This window comes from Bidens hawaiensis, unplaced genomic scaffold, assembly GCF_021521415.1.
Source record: "Bidens hawaiensis isolate Kalapana, Puna unplaced genomic scaffold, B.hawaiensis_p1.1 tig00030548_1, whole genome shotgun sequence".
In the NCBI taxonomy this organism is placed as follows: domain Eukaryota; kingdom Viridiplantae; phylum Streptophyta; class Magnoliopsida; order Asterales; family Asteraceae; genus Bidens; species Bidens hawaiensis.
Window position 1 is genome coordinate 52,797 of NW_027495103.1, and position 19,721 is coordinate 72,517.

Below are 19,721 nucleotides of genomic sequence, written 5' to 3' on the forward strand. Positions count from 1 at the left end.
ATTCTTTTTTTTTATATAATCACAAACTATAGCTAAACGTTGTTTAACAAATGAATACCAATAATATTCTCAAAAGTGGATGGTCTTTTGGCCCGGTGGCATCAGGTGTTTATCGTCACAAAATAATGCATGTTCGTGTCTTGCACGGTGCGAATTAGTTTCACTTTAGACGTAATTTTGGGTGTATGTGTTCGTTGTTCAACAAATAATTAATATCTCTAGAAAAGAATATATATTTTGTGCCTTCAAAGCTTGTTAGTTTGGTCATTTTAACAAAAGGGAAATCTATCAGAAAAGTCAAGTTAACTAGATTTTTTACAAAACTAGGCAAAGAAAAGTTTTTTAAAAATAGGCACAACCAATAAGAGTACACTTAAACTTAATCCCTTTAGACAACGCTAGAGATTAAGCACATTGCCTTATAACTTTGAATTATGCTTAGGCACATTTGTAGCCGATAGTCCGATACGTTGATTTATAGACAGTTTGGCACCTCTGAAACCTAAGTACACTACCACATACAACCTTGAAATACGCTTAGACAATTTTGTAACACATACGTTGATACTTTGGTACCTTTGGAGTCTAAGCTTATTGCCTCATACAACCTTAATATAAATAATTAGTTTGTAACCTATACACCAATACTTAGGCATCTTTGAAGCTTAAATTAAGCTATGTTTTTTTTTCTTTAGTCCACTTTATCCTTTCAAGAAAAACTACAATGAATTACTCCAATATTTGATGTATAGGTGATTATAATTCTTTTGACAGAGAGTATCCTACTTACTTGGCCACTACTCCTAACCCATCAATATACATCATTTCCTAATTCCTACCAACTATTTTAAACTTTAAATAGGGGAGAAAACTCAACATAGAAGTTTAGAAATTGCATAAAAAAATCACATTTTCTAAACGCACGGGTTTACTAATTTAATGGTGGCAAGAAACCAACATTTGGTCCTCATAACATGGGGATCATCTAAGAAATTTAGTATCGTACCATTTTTTGTTTCACTTCCTTTTGCTGTGTTTTTCGTCGCAGCAGTTTACATGGGCCGCGAGTTTGTCACCCTTAACATGATTCCAGAGAAAGTAGATCTTACATTTTCCGGGGATTCATCGTTTGAATGCAATTTGTTTTCTGGGAAATGGGTGTTTGATAACAAGTCCTACCCTCTTTACAAAGAGAAGGAATGCAAGTTCATGTCGGATCAATTGGCATGCAACAAGTTTGGAAGAGAGGATTTGAGCTATCAACAATGGAGGTGGCAACCTCAGGATTGTGACCTCCCAAGGTATCACTATTTCTCATACACACTCCTCCAATATGTCTTATAACATCAAATTTTAGAATTATTATGTGGTTTAGGATTCAACTAAGTACACTTTTCTAGAAGCGGTTTCAGAATGTTTATATACCTCTTGGCAGTTCGGTACATCTACAAGCGAGCTAACAACTTCACTTGGGTGGCAAGTGAACTACATAGAGTTCAGTGAAAAACTATAAACAATGAGTAAAACTCCAAAAAAAATTGTTAGAAGTTGTGTAGTTCGCTTGTAAGAGCAGCGAACTGGCATAATTGTTTCCTGAAAAAAAAGTGTCTAGCGAAACCTAAACCACTTGATAAACCAAAAATAATTTCTTTACTTGAGTTACCTATTCTTTAATTTGGTATCATGTTAGGTTCAATGCAACAAGATTGATGGAGAGGCTAAGGAACAAGAGGATGGTGTTTGTAGGAGATTCTTTAAACAGAGGTCAATGGGTTTCAATGGTTTGTCTTTTAGAATCATCCATTCATGACCCAAGAATGAAATACTTGAGCTACATTAATGGTTCCAATTTAATCGCCTTCAAAGCCCGTGTAAGTAAACTAAAAAACCTTACTCGACGAAAGAAAAATAGCACTAATAAAAAACTTAGTATTTACAACTAAAAACAATTGCAAATTTAGCGTCTGAGTTGCAACCGAAATACATCAGTCGCAACATTAGCTACCAATCCGGTAAAGGGACACAAAGTTGCGACCATTTAAATTTGATCATAAATAAGTTCAAAACATATATAAAAATGAAATTTTGATTGCCAAAATTTGAAAAGGAAATAAATTGAAAAAAAAAATAATTACTAAACTTTGGTATGGGTAAGCTAAAATAAAATCCATTATATATAATGTTATACATATTACTCACTCCGTCCCATTATAAGTGTCTTAATTTGAATTTTCAAGTCTTTTTTGTTTAACTTTGACTAACAATATTTTTGTTTGTGTTATATGATACTTGATGTAAAATATATGAATGGATTGGGTTTTAAATGTATTTTACATTGATATAATTTTCATCAAGTATTATATGAAACGAACAAAAATATTTGCGGTCAAAGTTGCAAAAGAAAGACTTGAAAAGTCAAACTATGACACTTTTAATGGGACGGAAGGAGTATAATATAGATGTTTTAAAATATAGCCAGCTTAAATTTTATGGGTTTTTCTTTGTTTTTCAATCCATATAGCATCTACTTAACTTCATGAATTTCTCATATATTGTAAAAGGCTTAAATCTTTGTATGTGACAAAATGTAGGGATACAATGCATCAATCGAGTTTTATTGGGCGCCATTGTTGGTCGAGTCTAACTCAGACGACCCAGTGAACCATAGGTTACCCGAAAGAATCGTTAAATCACAGTCCATTGAAAAGCATGGTAGGGTTTGGACTGATGCCGATATACTAGTCTTCAATTCCTATCTTTGGTGGAGACAACCCCATATTAAAGTACTGTAAGTCCATATTTTTGAAAATTGTATAACTTTATCAAACGTTTGAACATAATGTAGCGGATTTTATTATCTATTATGGTTATTATTATTTTGTTATTTTTAATTGTTTCGTTAATAATAATGTTATTCTATCAAAAGGTCTTTGGCCTAACATGTCAATGTGTTGGATAAGATTTTATGTTTTTACATGACTAAAAAATTTGTAATTCAAGCCGTTAGAAAAGGTTATTATGTCAAATGGTTGTACATTAAAGTCTTTGTGGTTGGAGAAAAATCTATTATAATTAAGTTGTCTATTAATTACAATTAATTTATATGTAGCTTAAAGAAAGATTAAAATGACTAATTAGATGTTGGATTAAATGATGATTATTAGGTGGGGTTCTTTTGAAGATAAAAACGGGATATATAAAGAAGTAGAGATGCTTCGAAGCTACGAATTGGCTCTCAAAACATGGTCGGATTGGTTAGAGATTCATGTTAACCGAACCAAGACTTCGTTATTCTTCATTAGTATGTCACCTACTCATGAAAGGTACAAACTTAATTAATTCACTTTTCTCCAAGTTTTAGCATAATTAAATTTACTATTTAAATGCATATATACATATACACTATATGCACATGTGTAATATGTTCTACTTTTTAAACAAACCATGAGATAAGAGAAACCAAAAGAAATAGTGGGATGAGAGAAATAAATCAGTTTTTTTTTAATTTCACTATTTACATTACATGTGATGTGATTATGTCGTTTTTATGATTCTCAACATAATATTGACTTTGATATGAATCTACCCCTACTTATAAAAGAGGGGAATGATTTGCAAAATTGACTACGGATTCACAATTAAGAACAAGGTCGTTAGTTAGATAGATGTTAAATTTTAGGCTACTGATATAAAAATATCTTTGAATATTAATTTTGTGCGTATATATAAGATCCAGACAAATAAATAAACACACAAACTTTTAAATCTATGAACTAGTGGTCTAGTGATAAGGGTCATCTCCGAGAATTTAAAAATCTCGGCCGAGCCAAAATAAAAAGGCCCGTAGGCTTTAACGAAAATTTTTTATTTGTTGATGTACATGGATAAAACTTTTATCGACTGATTTATTATAACTGGAAAGCATTCTAAGCATTTAATTATCTCATAAACCATTGCAAATAACCTTATTTTTAACACTAAAAAACATATATATGTAATATGTATAAAAATGTTTGTGCCCCCAAAACTTATGTGCCCCGGCCGATGGTGCGGTTCGCACACCCTCCGAGCCTCCTGCTAGTGATGGTCACAAATTTGGCATGATTTCAGTTATTATTATTATTATTTTTGCAAGAGTTAGATGTAAAAAAAATCCTTGATAAATCTAACCTTCGTAAAGAAGAGTATATATATTGATTTCCTTGATATGTTACGGTCCATGAATTCCCTTGATGTAATTAGTTATATCTTATGAACTTGATAAAGCTCAAGCCTGGCCCTAATCAAAATTTAGGTCCATTTGGGCCAGAATTGTATTAAAAAGGGCCATTTAGGTTTCATAGTTTGTATTTTTATTTGACACTTAGTAGGTTCTTTAAACCCCACTTATTGTGTGGGAATGTGATCTGAACTCTATCAGTGTGGGTTTGGGTGGTTATAATGATTCTTATTGAAATTCATTATGATTAATTTATTTAAGAGTCAAAGTTATATATTATTCTTATTAATACTTAATTCAAGTGTAATGTTTATTGTTTCTTAACCATCTCTACCGAAACTAACATATATTATTTTCTATGTAATCTTGATCATAGGGCGAATGAGTGGGGTGCATCCAATGACCAAAATTGTTATAGTGAGACTGACATGATTACTAAAGAGGGATACACAGGCAGTGGAACAGATCCTAAAATGATGAGGATAGTAGAAAACACCATTGATGAACTAAAAACTAGAGGTTTGAAAGTTGAAATCATCAATATAACTCAACTTTCTGACTATAGAAAAGATGGGCATCCATCAATTTATAGGAAGCAATGGGACACACTCAGTGACGAACAGCTATCAAACCCGAGTAGTTATTCAGATTGTATACATTGGTGTCTTCCTGGTGTGCCTGATGTGTGGAACGAGCTTTTGTATGCTTATATTTTTCAATAGTGAAAAATATTGAATATTGTTGACAAATTGTCAAAGAGTTGTCTAATTTAGATGTGAAATTAACATTTACCAATGGGTTTACACATACACGTAGTTCTTAAACTTCAAATATATATAATTAATGTTGCGGAAAACATAAGTCTTACATCCAAAACAACATAACCAAATAAATATTACAGTTGTGAAAATTTGTGTCTAAACATAACATCAAATAGGTAAAGACTATTAATCTTGCATTTGGATGTCAGTCTCTTCAATAGGATAACCCGTCTTATCACCAACCTTAATTTCCTTAATCAAACCCAAAGCTCATCTTCTATCGGCATGTGCATGTTAAAAGTTGGCTTCGCTAACTGAATTGTAAGTTAACATCATTCATACATAACACTTATTATAGTAATAAAACACGTACACCAGAAGGCACAAAGTATTTCATAGCATTGATGCTCATGCTTCCGTACTTTTAACCATCATAATGTTTATATATCTAAGTCAATAATCTAAACTAACCATTCTTTTAACTTTTACATGTCGTAACACACCCTTAGAATGATTGTCATCAGTCACCTTTTACAAGTTGTACAACATCTGACAAGCTACAAAGGCATTGCCACGTTTTAACTAGCCATAGTTAATGTTCTTCCCTTCTAAGTTCTAAAGAGTAAATCCGCACGAACGGTTGTTGGTAAAATGTCACACCTTGCCTCAATGAAACTCGCGATAGTTGACTAGACGGTTTTCAAAGCATATGATTATCACAAAAATATAAGCACGCATATATTGGATACATAAGTTTAATATGAGAGTTTACAGATCCAAAATAAAGTTTTAAAGACATTTTTTTTACACAAAATATAATTAGTTCTAAGATTTCCTATGTATGACACGAACAAATGGGATTATACGAGGGAAAATGAAACCACATGAACGAAAATCGCAAACTTTAAACTATTTGACTAAAATCGCAGGTTTGGACAAATCAAATGGACGAAAACCGCAGTTTACTCATTTAAAAATAAATGTAAGACGAGATCCAAATGTAACTTGTAGATAGAAGAGTACGTACTCGGTCCGCCACCTTATATTACCATAATCGTTTATATATATTTCAACATTATCTCAACTGCATTTAGAATTGGTTATAGCAAACCTATTTTCTAACCTTTTTACAAAATTGCGTTTGTTGTTGCCCAAAACTCTCATTGCATTTAAATAATCCGCTTTTATTCTTTGGTCTATTTGCTTAATTTTGATTCACAGTTCTACCTTTTCATAGATCTTAGATAAAAATTTTGGATATTTGACACATGCTATTGGAGACGATGCATAAATTTTTGGATCCATTGTTCATTTGTTTGCAAAATTACTTTCGTAAATTGTAACATGTATTTTTTTGAGTTGTATATGTTTTCGGAACTACAACATGTTTTCCAAACATGTATAATAGGGAACATTGCATTGTGTTTGGTTTTCCTTTTTGTAATTGTATTGTGTTTGGTTTTCTTTATATGTAATTTTTATATTTTTAATTTTAATTACAAGGTTACCTAAATTGGTCCTTTATTTTGTCAAATCGTTCTTACTGAGATCAAATTTTGGTTTACAAATTATGAATAAATTGGTTCCAAAATAAAAAAAATTGAATATGTATCCCTACAGTGTACACACATGGATGCCAAATTTGCCCATTATTTTGTTCAAATATTGCAAACTTCGTTATTTCCAAAACTTTGTAAGAAAAATGAATTTCAAATATAACTTTGAAGCGTGTAAATTAGAACAATCTATTGCCCCAAATTTCAAATATAACTTTGTATGTGTCACAAAATGCATCCAACGCTATATATGTAATCAAAATTTAAATGTAACAGCTAAAAACAACAACAAAAATGATATTTCTAAACACACCCAAATAATCACCGCAGCAACGTGCGATTGTGCGAGTAACATCGTTAGTGTAGTACTCCCTCCGTCCCATTATAAGTGTCCTAATTTGATTTTTCAAGTCTTTCTTGTTTAACTTTGACCGACAATATTTTTGTTTGTGTTATATAATACTTGATGTAAAATATATGAATGGATTAAGATTTAAATGTATTTTACATTAATATAATTTTCATCAAGTATTATATGACACGAACAAAAATATTTACGGTCAAAGTTGCAAAAGAAAGACTTGAAAAGTCAAACTATGACACTTATAATGGGACGGAGAGAATAACTATTTATAATTTACAGATCATAAACTAAATTCATATTTACGTATAATTATAATATTAGTTTTACAATGAATCACTACGTACCCTATGTTGTTTTTACTGAGGTTTAAATAACGAGTTACACATCATAACAAACTATATATATGACTACTTTTATAAAATATAATATTATAAAAGAGCACTCATAAAACATGTCAAAAACAGCTACATGATCATCTGTTTGTCAGAGTTATGTTTTTCTAAGGTATAAAGATTGACTTAGTATATCGAAACGTGTTCGATTATTGTAGCATGTACCGTCAGTGTCAATAAAAATGGTCCCATTAGGTTTTATATAGAATAATTAAATTTTATAAAAGAAATCTAATAAATTTAATGTTTGAAGGTTTGAAACAGTCGTTTGAATGTTCACTGAAGCGGCCATTTGTTCATGCATTCTGGTGGCTATCACCTAAACCCTACAACCAAACACCCGTCCAACGACGCTCGAACGATGGCTTGATTACTGAAATTTCTCAGAACGGATTTTGAAAATGAATGACATCAAATAGATTTAAGATTATCACTAGTTATCAGAGTAAGATTTCCAACATGCATGCAAATTTTAAAGATGGATATGGTTGTCACTAATATTAGTGGATACCATCCATCAAATAGATTTAAGCTTATCAGTTATCAGAGTATGATTTACAACACACGTATAAATTTTAAAGATGGATATTGTTGTTACTAATATTAGTGGATACCCTCCATCAAATAGATTTAAGCTTATCATAGTATGATTTCCAGCATACATACAGATTTTAAAGATGGATATGGTTGTTACTAAGATTAGTGGATACCATCCATCAAATAGATTTAAGCTTATCATAGTATGATTTCCAATATACATACAAATTTTAAAGATGGAGATGGTTGTTAGTTTGTTACTACGATTAGTGGATACCATCCATCAAATAGATTTAAGCTTACTGTAAAATATAATTACTACATAACTGCAAAGGGTATATCATCACTCACTTGTGAAAATTTTTTGGAAATGAGAGGAATGAGTAGGGTGAAATGGTTTCTCGAAGAGAGAAAATATTTTTGGGTTTCTAGGTGATCCACTATTTGAAATGACGGATCCTAAATTAATAGCAGAGACTGTCTGTGTTTGTCGGTTGAGTTGGAGGATTGTCCCGTGTTCCGCCATTTGAAATGGCGGAAGTGAGAAAATTATCATGTGTTCTGCCATTTGAAATGGCGGAACCCGAAGTTACATCTTCCGCCATTATGACTAGCATGCCCCTATATATTTGTTAGACTTCCGTCATTTCAAATGCAATGGTGAATAGTGTACGCTGACACACATGACGTTTCACATCTTTGACCACATCGTCCACTATTGTTATTTCAAATAGCAGTAGTGAATATAGTGACCTACACGGACCTACACTGACACATCTAACGAGACTTTTCACTTTTTGACTACACGGATCACTCTAAAGAGTGGAGTTTTCAGTTTTTTTTTTCTTTAAACTTTAATAAATCCTACTAACTTTTATTTATTTAGTATGTTAAACACATGTATTTTTTAAAACGGTTAATTTAAAAAAAATACATGTCAAATTTTTTTCACATATAAGAGTTGAACTCAAGCCCCCATTTTAAACCGAAGTCTTTAAGGTGTGACACTCAACCACTTAAGCTATGAATCTTTAATTTTTAGTAGCAATTAAAAAACTATGTTTTTTTAATTTTTTTATTTTATCAGTAATAATAAAAAAATGTTGAAGTTTTATTTAATAACTTAACCTTGAGTTCCACCATCTCAAATGGAAAAAATGAACTTAAGGTTAAGTTATTAATTAAATTTTCAACATTTTTTACTTATAAAAAAAAATTAAAAAACACCTTAGTTTTTTAATTGCTACTACAAATTAAAGATTCATAGATCAAATGATTGAAGTGTCAACTCTATATACTTCAGTTTAAAATGGAGGCTTGAATTCAAGTCTCACATGTGAAAGATATTAATAAAACATGATTTTTTAAATATCCGTTTTCAAAATACATGTATTTTAACAAACTAAATAAATAAATGTTAGTAGCATTTATTAAAATTTAAAAGATAAAATGAAAACTCCACGCTTGTAATTTAAAATGGCAAATGTGAGTAGTGTAGTAAAAAAGGTGAAAATCTTATCAGATGTGTCAATGTAGGTCACCATTCACAAATGCCGTTTGAAATGACAAGAGTGAAACTGTGTGGTTAAAGAGGCGAAAAGTGTCGTCATGTGTATCAGTGTACACTGTTAACTACAGTCATTTGAAATGGCGAAAGTCTAACAAATATATAAGGGTAGGCTAGTCAAATTGAAGGAAGAGGTAACTTCGGGTTCCACTACTACATATATAGGCATTTGCCACGGACTTTTGCGACGGAAAAAATTGGTTGCAATTTTTGCTACGCATTAGCAACGGAGTAGCTAAGGAAACATATTGCTACAATTATGCTACGAATATTTCGTTGTAAAACAATATTCGTAGCAAAAACCGTTGCAAACTTAAGAAATAAGTATTATAAAAATGATTTCATAAAGACAGTAGCAAAGATAGCTAAGTTGGAACGAGGAAAACGAGTGGAGTTGGAACAAAAACCCCAAAAAATGCTATGTTGCAGAAAATTGAAGAAAATAAGAGATTATGTGCAGAAATGAATGAAAAAGTTCTGCTATTATCACGAAACCAGCTAGAAAAAATTTCACTAAGTTAAGATATATGGGTTTATGTTGGAAAACCAAATTTCAGTTTTTGTTGTATTACTTTTTGGATGTTTATATATTTCTTGTATTACATTTGGATATTTTATGCTATTTGGTTTAGACTTTTTTCTTTGATATGGTGTTTTATGAAATTTGAAAATATTGTTTATAGGGAAAAGTGGAAAAGACTATAAAAAAGAAGAAAAAAAATAATGAGAAATTCAATACAAAGCCTATAGATAAATCCGTAGATAAAACCTTGATTAATTAATTCGTAGCGAAAGCATGTGAATTTATGTGGCTACATTCGTAGCAAAACTCATCTAAAATTTGTAGCTAAATTTAATAGCTAAAACCATAGCCAAAGTTATTGAAACTCTGTAGCAAAAAATTCCGTAGCAAAATTCCATATTTTTATAATTGTAGCAAAAAGTTTGTAGCTAAAAATGTAGCAAAATTTTGTAGCAAATAATTCGTAGCTAACAATCCGTAGCCAACCATTTTATAGCAAAATCCGTAGCAACTGTAAATAAAATAACGACATCTCTTTTGGTAACTAAAATCGTTGCAAAATTCCAATTCCGTAGCAAAAACTCGTAGCAAATAAGTTAGCTAAAAGACTTGTACCTACGAACCAAATCCGTAGCAAATATGTAGCAAACTCCTGTTTGCTATAGATTTGCTACGGTTTTACTAACAGGGTTAGTAAAACCCGGACTTTGGTAAAACTTGAATTCCCGAGCGTTACGAAAGTTAGTCGGTGGAAAAAATAACATTAAAAGGCAATGTTGTGACAATCGTTTGGTGCCATGTGGTCCAATCAATGGTTTGCGGCACCAAGCTTGTGAGATATGACCGTCTCTGAGGATTTAATGAAGAGGTCCATAGGCTATAAACTAACTTTTTAAACGGCGGTAAACGTTATAACGATAAACATAACAAAAGTGTAATATTAAAATAAAATTCCGTAGTAGTTAACGGCTAATTGATAATTTGTAAAGTTCTCTTAGCATTATTGACAACAAAAAAGAAATGACAATGAAAATTTTCAATCGACCGCTAGTTCTTTTACATTTTATTTGATTGTTATATTCTTTTAGTTTTTAATTTCAGTTTAGGCCAACAATTTAAAAAACTTGATAAAATAGATTATGTACAACAAAAAGTTTAGGCCTAAAAACTAAGATTAAATCATATTTTACAAGGTTTATATTTTTAAATGTATATAAAAATGATTGGTACCCAAATATCCCGTTCGTCGGCCGGTCGTCCGGCTCGCACACCCTCCCAGCGCGACCATGATGGGAGACACCGGCCGTCAAAGACCATTCTGTCGAGTTACGAATCTGGTTGTCGTTACGGTTAGTGGGTACCATGGAATCAAAGAGAATGGAATGTCTTGAACAAGGAAAAGAAAGAACAACATATATTCAGTCCCACGTACGCCATCAGTGAAGCAACGTGAAAGTTTCATACATACACTACTAGAAAATATGTCTTTTTCTCACAAAAACTTTCTACAAATTTCATACGACAAGTAGTTCCAACGGATTTCAACAAAAAAATAAGCTCAAACTTTGCTACACTATTATCTAATAAACATTATGAATAGTTTTTGTATGAAAGTTGTAGGAAGTTTACAACCAAATGTTTTTGTAGCAATTTTGTAAGAAAAGTTGTTGGAAAACGGTTAAAAACGATTTTCAAGCATGTGTTTTTCAACAACTTTTTTGTTAGAAAATTGTTAGAAACTGAATTTTTTAAACAAATTTTCTACAATTCAGTTGTAAAAAAACATCTTTTTTTCTAGTAGTGATATGTTAATTTAAGCCATGCATGGGAACCATTAATTTTCCAATGGACATTTCCTTAATAATCTCTCGGTAAATGTAAACTAAGAATTCTAATACGATTTTAAAAAAAGTAATATATCCATGCCCTTAAAGTGTAACTTAAAACAAAACCTTTATATATACTAAACGTTCGATAAATTGTTCGTGATCTGATTGGCGGGTGATTCGTTTATTTAATAAACGAACGAACATGAACAAAAAACTTGTGTTCGTTTAATTAAACAAACGAACATAAACACATGTTTTGTTCGTATATTTGTGTTCGTTTATTTCTGTTCGTTCATGTATTAAAAGAAAATAATAATATTATCTAAATTAGTCATTTACTTAAAATGTTCTATACTTGTTAATTTTGTTCATGTAGGTGTTTTCATTCATGTTCGTTTATATTTGTTTGTGTTCATTTATATTTGTTTATATATGTTCATTTATGTTCGTTTATCTTTGTTAAGTTGTGTTCATTTAGATTATAAACAAACAAACAAACATAAACAAACAAAAATGTTACTTTTTTAAATTAAAGAACATGAACATAAATATTTGTTCGATTAAGTGTTGGTGTTTGTTTAAAGTTAAATGAACAAACACGAACATGCCCATGTTCGTATTCTTTCAATTTGTTCGCATACTTTCATTATTCACATTGATGAATATAATCTTAATCTCTAGACTCTGTCGATTTTATTTGTGTTCGTGAACACATTCATTTCCTTTATGAACGAACACGGACTTAATATCTCGTCCGGTAAGTGTTTGTGGACACATTATTTCCTCAACAAACAAACATGAATAAGGTCTTGTTCGTGTCCGTTCGGTTCGTTAACACCCCTAATTTAGACATATATAAAACAGTTTATTGTGAGAATTGAATGGGTAATATCAATCCAAATAAATAAATTAAGTGAACTCCAAGCATGTGTAGAAAAGAGTTGAACCTTTTAATTCCTCGTGAACAAGGTTAACCAACCATGCATAAATAGAGTTAAAACTATTGATTTATATATCTCTGCCTACACAATTGGACCTCCTAACCTTTCTCCCTCTATTCTGTGTGTGTATGTGAGAGTGAGAGAGATGGTGAAGAAGCAATCCTCAATAGTATGGGACATGAGAACCATGTTCCATTGTAGCATTATCATGTTCTTCCTTGGAGGACTAGCAACTTTAAGCTTTTATAGCGACTCTAGTCAAGAAGCAATGAGTAACACCATTAAGGTTACTCTTACTACAACCACTACCACTACCACTATAACTCCAGATCAATCAAATCCAAACACAAACACCAACACCAACACGAACACGAACATGAACACACACACGAACACGAACACAAACACAAACACAAGCACAAGCACAAGCACTAATAAAGGTGCACAAGTTTTTGAACATCAAAGAAGGCTTAAAATTGCACCACCATCCTTAACGGAAACTTGTGATTTGTTCTCCGGCAAATGGGTTTACGATAACAAGAGTCATTACCCTTTGTACAAAGAACACGAGTGTCCTTTTTTACATGGCGATTTAGCTTGCCAAACTTATGGCAGAAAGGATTCAAAGTATCAAAGATGGAGATGGCAACCTCATGGCTGTGACTTCCCAAGGTATATATGTAATATTATCTTCTATAGGTCTTGCATGAACCAACAAATTAACAAACTCTTAGTAGTGTCTAATATTATATTTCTTTGTCAAATGAATAGATTTGATGGCAAAGAAATTGTGGAGAGACTAAAAGGTAAAAGGCTATTGTTCGTTGGTGATTCGGTAAACCGAAACCAATGGGATTCGATGATATGCATGCTCTATTCATCAATACCAGGGGTAAAGAAGCTTGGCCAGGAGCTCAATCGTACCTTGTACACCTTTAGGTCCAATGTATGTCCTACCTTTCATTTCATTCTTATAAATATTTATATTTTCCATGCGGACGTAAAAGTGTAAACTTCTATAAATCAAATATCAGGGGAGGCTCGGAGGGTGTGTGAGCAGCACCATCGGCCGGGGCACATAAGTTTCGGGGGCACAAACATTTTTTATACATATTACATATATATGTTTTTTGGTGTTAAAAATAAGATTTTGCAACGGTTTATGAGATAATGGCATGCTCAGAATAATGTTTGTGTTTGCAAGTGTGTGTTGTTTAAATGATGAAAGTGACAAATGACAATTGAATAAAACATTGCAGGAGTACAATATATCGGTTGATTATTATTGGGCTCCAATGCTGGTCGAATCTAACGGTGATGATCCATCAAACCATCGCCTTGATCATCGAACTATTCGTGTCAAATCCATTGAGAAACATGCAAGGCATTGGGTTGATGCGGATATACTCGTCTTTAATACCTATCTTTGGTGGAGATTACCTATAATAAAGCTCTTGTAAGTTCAAGTAACATTTTTATTTCTTTTTTGGAACTTGGTGGAGAATAGTTACCTTACATATTTTGCCAAATTAAGCAACAAGTTAATTAGGTGTCGTCTTATTGTTTCTGACACAGGAAGGGTCCGGGGTCATTATTGGGTGGTCCAAATCAAGTGTACGATGAAATAGACAACTATCGTGCGTCTAAGAAAGTTTTGGAAACGTGGTCCAAATGGGTACATAACAACATTGATCCTGGAAAGACCAAGATGTTCTTCATGGGTCTTACACCAACTCATTCCAAGTACCAGACAAAAAAACAAAAACACTCTTTTTATTCTTTTTGGTTTCTTTAATCTGCTAGGTTATACAACAAATAAGGACAAAAATAATAAGAAGAAAAAGAAAATTTTGTAGCCATAAAAAAAACCCTTAAAAAATTAAGGAAAAATTAATTAAAAAATCAATAACTAAAAATTTAATAAAAAAACGAAAAATGTAAAAACACGAAAAATTGTGTTTTTGTATATTTTTGTTGTTGACTATGTCTTTTTTCCTTTACATTGTATTATATTTTTTGACCTATTGTGTTTTTATTGTTGTTTGTTCATTTTCGGCATTATGTCTTCTATCTCGGCAATGTGTATTTGTCTTTTTTTAATTTTGGAATTTTTTTTTTAGTTTTTTTGGAATGTGAATACGGGAAAAACATTTTTGATTTTTAAATTTTTTGTTTGATACTTATATTTTGAATTATGATTTTTTAAATTTTTTATTGAAAATTTTTAGAGGTTTTTGTGTGGCTATAAATCAATCTCACACTTCTCATATTTTGTCTCCCTTTACATTTTTACTTTTTTCTATTTTAATATGTCAACTGTTTAACTTTTTATAATTTGCGCAGAGCTATATATTGGGGAGGCAGGAAGCAAACTAGTTGCTACAAAGAGAAAGAGCCGGTGACGGTTGATGGTTTCTGGGACAGCGAAACAAATCCGAAAATGCTAAGAATATTGGAGTCTTCATTGAGCAAATTGAAAGCCAAAGGGGTAAATGTGCAACTAATAAACATAACACAACTAACACCATATAGAAAAGATGCACACCCTACTATCCATCGGAGACTATGGCGTCCTTTAACCGATGAGCAAAAAGCAAACCCACAACAGGCTTCTGATTGTACACATTGATGCCTTCCTGGGGTTCCTGATGTTTGGAATGAACTTCTCTTAGCTTACATGTTTCCAGCAACAGAAACTGCTAGCCAATAAAAGGAAATACTATCAAAACAGTCTTTTCGATTATTGACTTGACAAAATGGCCCGTGGTTTTTATATTTACTCATATTATTTTACTTTCTTTTGTTAATTAAGAAAATGGCTTTAAGATAAATGTATTTTATAAACCTTTTAAGATTCTTGATTCTTATAGGTTATTGCCATTATAGAACATTGCAAGCATGTTTTATTTTGTTGATATTTATGTATTATAGGTTGGTGCCTTTAATAAATTAGTTTAAACGTTGTCAATGAACACACTAAGTATTTATGATTTCTTATTTATGTTATGAAAGTTGCGTTATATCTTACGTGTTAAGATCATGTGTTATTTATTTATCATCGACTATCGGAAAACGTGGATAACAAGTGAAGCCATGCATGAGGCCTTCCTTGCACCCTAAACGTGCTCTTCTTTCGCTCTTGCGTGGAAATCATGAAAATATAATACCTATATGAAATTTTTTTAAAAAGGTATTATAATTTATTTATCTATATTCTATTCCATGGTGATTAATGAACAATTTCTTGAAAGTGTTGGCGATCAAGATGGAATAAAGGTGGAGACTTTTGTAATTGGGGTAAACTAAAAGTGTCTTAAAAGACCATTTGGAGAAGTTAATAGTGTTTATAATAAGGCGGTTAAAAAATGTAACAATCTCTTGAATTAATAGCAATCCTATGTGGCAAATTAATATTAGTTATTGGGTTTTGTTGATAGTTAGAGATAATTGTTAGAAAATAGTTTATAATTTTGTAGACATAATGAATCTGAAGACTCTTTTTCTAAAGGCCTCTTTCTTGCGTTATTAAAGTTGATTTGTGATAACATCTCGCATTTTAGTAAGTACAGTTTAGGAAAGGAAAAAAGAATAATAATAATAATAATAATAAGATGATGTAATTGCTTGATCGTTTCAAGCTTTTAAAACCCAAAAAGGAGAAATATTTATCACATGTGTTAAAATATATTTCTTATGTTTCTGTTTTTGTTTCATTTACATAGTGTGAAGCAGGGTAAAAAAATTGAACGTTACCACTAAGTCTGATGTGTAGATCCATCACTGAAGAAAACACACAAGCTATAAGAGCACGATTCAGTTATCATTATTTATTATCATTGTACATTAAATAAGTAATTAAAAGGGTCAACGCATGAGTTTAAAGTTCAAACCAAAACCACATGTTTAGTGTGAGGCACACTTGCTTAGCATATATGTGTAAACTATTCAGTATTAATTAACACCGTGTGAGTTGTTATTCTCCGTGCATTGAGCATTAAGCAATGGAAACAAGGTTGCTCTAAATCGGGTGTGAAGTTGTATTTTTCATTTGTAGTCTTATAGTTCAAAGATTTTTCAAAACTACTTTTTTTAACAATATACTTGCTATACTCCTAAATAGACACTCCCATACGTACTCCTATATAAATTCACACTCTTTGTTTGGGTTAGAAACCGGACCTTCCACTAAGAGGCAAGAACACTTGCATTAACAAACATTTTTAGTAAATTCCTACTCTTTGTTTAGCTTTTGTTGATTTCGCTAAAATGAGCATATACATTTTGGAGCGTACGTAGTTATAACTCTTTTTTAAATATGCTAAAAAACAGCAATGATTATAACCATACTCAATAAAATCGATCATATCGATACTATGATTTTTATAATAATAATAATAATAATAATAATAATAATAATAATAATAATAAGTATGCGTTTCTTGCATTTTGAAGAAGTTTGGTGTGGCAATTTTATTAAATCTTGAACTACATGTGTAAAAATGAAAGTTTGTAGAGTGGATAATGGATATCTGACTTTACACTAGATCCAATGTATATACTCAATTCCTTTGCTTAATGGTCGATTCATCGACTAAAATAAATGCCACGTGAGATCCAAAAATAACTTGGAGATAGAAGAGTACGTACTCGGTCCGCCACCTTGTATTTAATTACCATAATATATCTTTCCAACATGTACGTATTAACTATTTTACAACTCAGAAATATAAATTCATATTTACATAATTATAATATTAGTTTTATAAGGAATCACGTTAAAAGTGACAGAAAGTTAATCATGCATCATGTGGTAGCGTTAATAGCCAAAAGACAATGGTACATGCATCAATCGGACAATATCCTGATAGTTGAGTGTTATGTGTCTTATATTCAATATTTGATGCAAAACTACTATCATGTTGTGGGTCTCACCAGAAGCAGTCTCTCTATTCATAGGGGTAGCTCTATTCATAGGGGTAGATGTAAGGCTGTCTACATCTTTCCCTTCTCGGACCTTATCATAGTTTTGCTATTTGTGAGATTTACTGGTTTCGATGATGATAGACAATTCACAACACTATCTTGATTGATTCTAAGGTTTAAACGAGTCACACATGATCATCTAAACTCTGATTTTTGTAAAGAATGATTTAATGTGCGGTAAATAACTCGGATCTATACTTAAGTTTAGTGTGTTGTTTCAATAACAATGGATCCATTAGTTTTCATATTGAACAATTAAGTATTAGAAATGAAATCGAACCATATTATGTTAAGTTCGTATATTTATACCATACTTCTTAAACGGCATAACTAAGTTAGGGTTGCTATCCCCACACCGCCAAATCATATCCTTCTCATACCACCAATGTTGTATGTTTTGTCACCGATGGATGGCCAGTCTAAAAACTTACATATTTGTTTTTGGTTGTCCCGACGAAGACTTCGCAGGAGATCACTCATCCTAGTACTACTTCCACTAGATAACACTTAACTGCGGAGTTTTCACCTACTCCACAATTAACTAAGCCCAAAACACAATGATGATTTAAGAGGCATGACATTACTTATTAATCATGTTCAGTGGAAGAAAACTTACAAATTTAAAGATGGATTTCGTTGTCAGTGCATTTAGTAGATAACACACATCAGACGTATTTAAGCCTACTAAACTAAGTTTTAGTGTAAAACATCTTTAATACTGCGTAATTGCAAGGGTATGGACTTGACGTCTTCACTTATCGCTTAGAAGCAGACAAGTCAACAATACGCCAACTTATGGATTTGGTTGTCATTGCGGTTAGTGGCTACCATGAATCAAAATGAAGGGAAGGTCTTGAACAAGCAAGAGAACGTCATGAGAAAGAATAACAGATATTCGGTCCCACACCATAATTCGGGACACCGAGAGACCATTACCGAGGAAGTGGAACTTCACAGCCTCTAATAATTAGTTGGAAATTTTAATATTTGGACATTAATAATTAGTTGATATGAATGAGAAAGCGATATTATAAGAGGGAAGGAGCACATGCAAGGATAAGTTTCATGGGTTCCAAACAACATATATGTGTAATTAATTATTGTTATTACTATTATATATAAATACCACCGATTCTTCACCATTTTATTCATTCAAATCTTTTATCATTTTTATTCACTTAAACCTTCATTGAAGAAAATCAAAGTTTAGAGAGGGATATGACAAGTATGAGAAATGCTAATGCATTAAATTCATAATGAATTTGGAAATATCTCATTTTAAGAAACGAAATCATAAACGAATAAGAATAAATAAATAATTAGTAAATGTGATTTCTATGATTCTGTTGAAATTATATTGACCACCGCAAACCATACTTTGTGGCCAAAACACTTACCCTAGAGTCGCCACTGTTTTACTACATCAATTCTTTATAACGCGGAAAATCGTAATCAAGTGTTTTTGTTTGTCTTAGCATAGTGAACAACTGAACGTTAAAGGTACGGATAGCCTATTATTGTTATTTATCGTATTGGTAATTTATATGTTAATCTTATAGCACGAATCATTTATTGATTGATAAGAATCATTGGTTTCAAATTGTTTATTTATTAATATGAACCATTGATCTTTGAATTGTTAAATTATTACATGAACCATAGACTTTCTGAATGTTTTTGGATCTTTTGAATTGACATAATATGTTTTTGGAGACCCTAATGCGATGGACGATTTTGGTATTGGATTTAGTATGTGCTTTGACACGTTTGATTGTTTTGCTTATTTACACGTTTGTCATCTTCGTTATTTTTCTCATGAGAAACGTTAGTGAGTTGAGACATACGGATTGATCATAATAATTGCTAAATTATTTTATTACTGAATTACTAGAAACGTGTGTGTCATACCCATGAGAGAAAATATTGCCTCAAGCACGCCATCACGTAACCTTATAACATGGTTTATTGATTCTGTGTTTTTAGTTATTGGTTAATAACTTGATTTTGAGTTAATTTTGATTAGCAAGTTTATGCGACTGATCAAAGTAT

The 19,721-nt window shown here is 31.6% G+C and overlaps 2 protein-coding genes across 2 annotated transcripts; both read left to right on the top strand.

Annotated features, from left to right (window-relative positions):
* Positions 1-799: 799 nt before the first annotated feature.
* Positions 800-4,986, top strand: LOC143580682 (protein trichome birefringence-like 34). Its single transcript, XM_077063640.1, has 5 exons — positions 800-1,301; positions 1,691-1,871; positions 2,592-2,788; positions 3,165-3,323; positions 4,596-4,986. Exons 1-5 carry the CDS (start codon positions 940-942, stop codon positions 4,939-4,941), a joined length of 1,245 nt encoding a protein of 414 aa, XP_076919755.1. The 5' UTR covers positions 800-939; the 3' UTR covers positions 4,942-4,986.
* Positions 4,987-12,607: 7,621 nt separating this feature from the next.
* LOC143580683 (protein trichome birefringence-like 34) lies at positions 12,608-15,402 on the top strand. Its single transcript, XM_077063641.1, has 5 exons — positions 12,608-13,361; positions 13,461-13,635; positions 13,949-14,145; positions 14,265-14,432; positions 15,033-15,402. The coding sequence occupies exons 1-5, from the start codon at positions 12,835-12,837 to the stop codon at positions 15,316-15,318; spliced, it is 1,353 nt and encodes a 450-aa protein (XP_076919756.1). The 5' UTR covers positions 12,608-12,834; the 3' UTR covers positions 15,319-15,402.
* Positions 15,403-19,721: the final 4,319 nt, after the last annotated feature.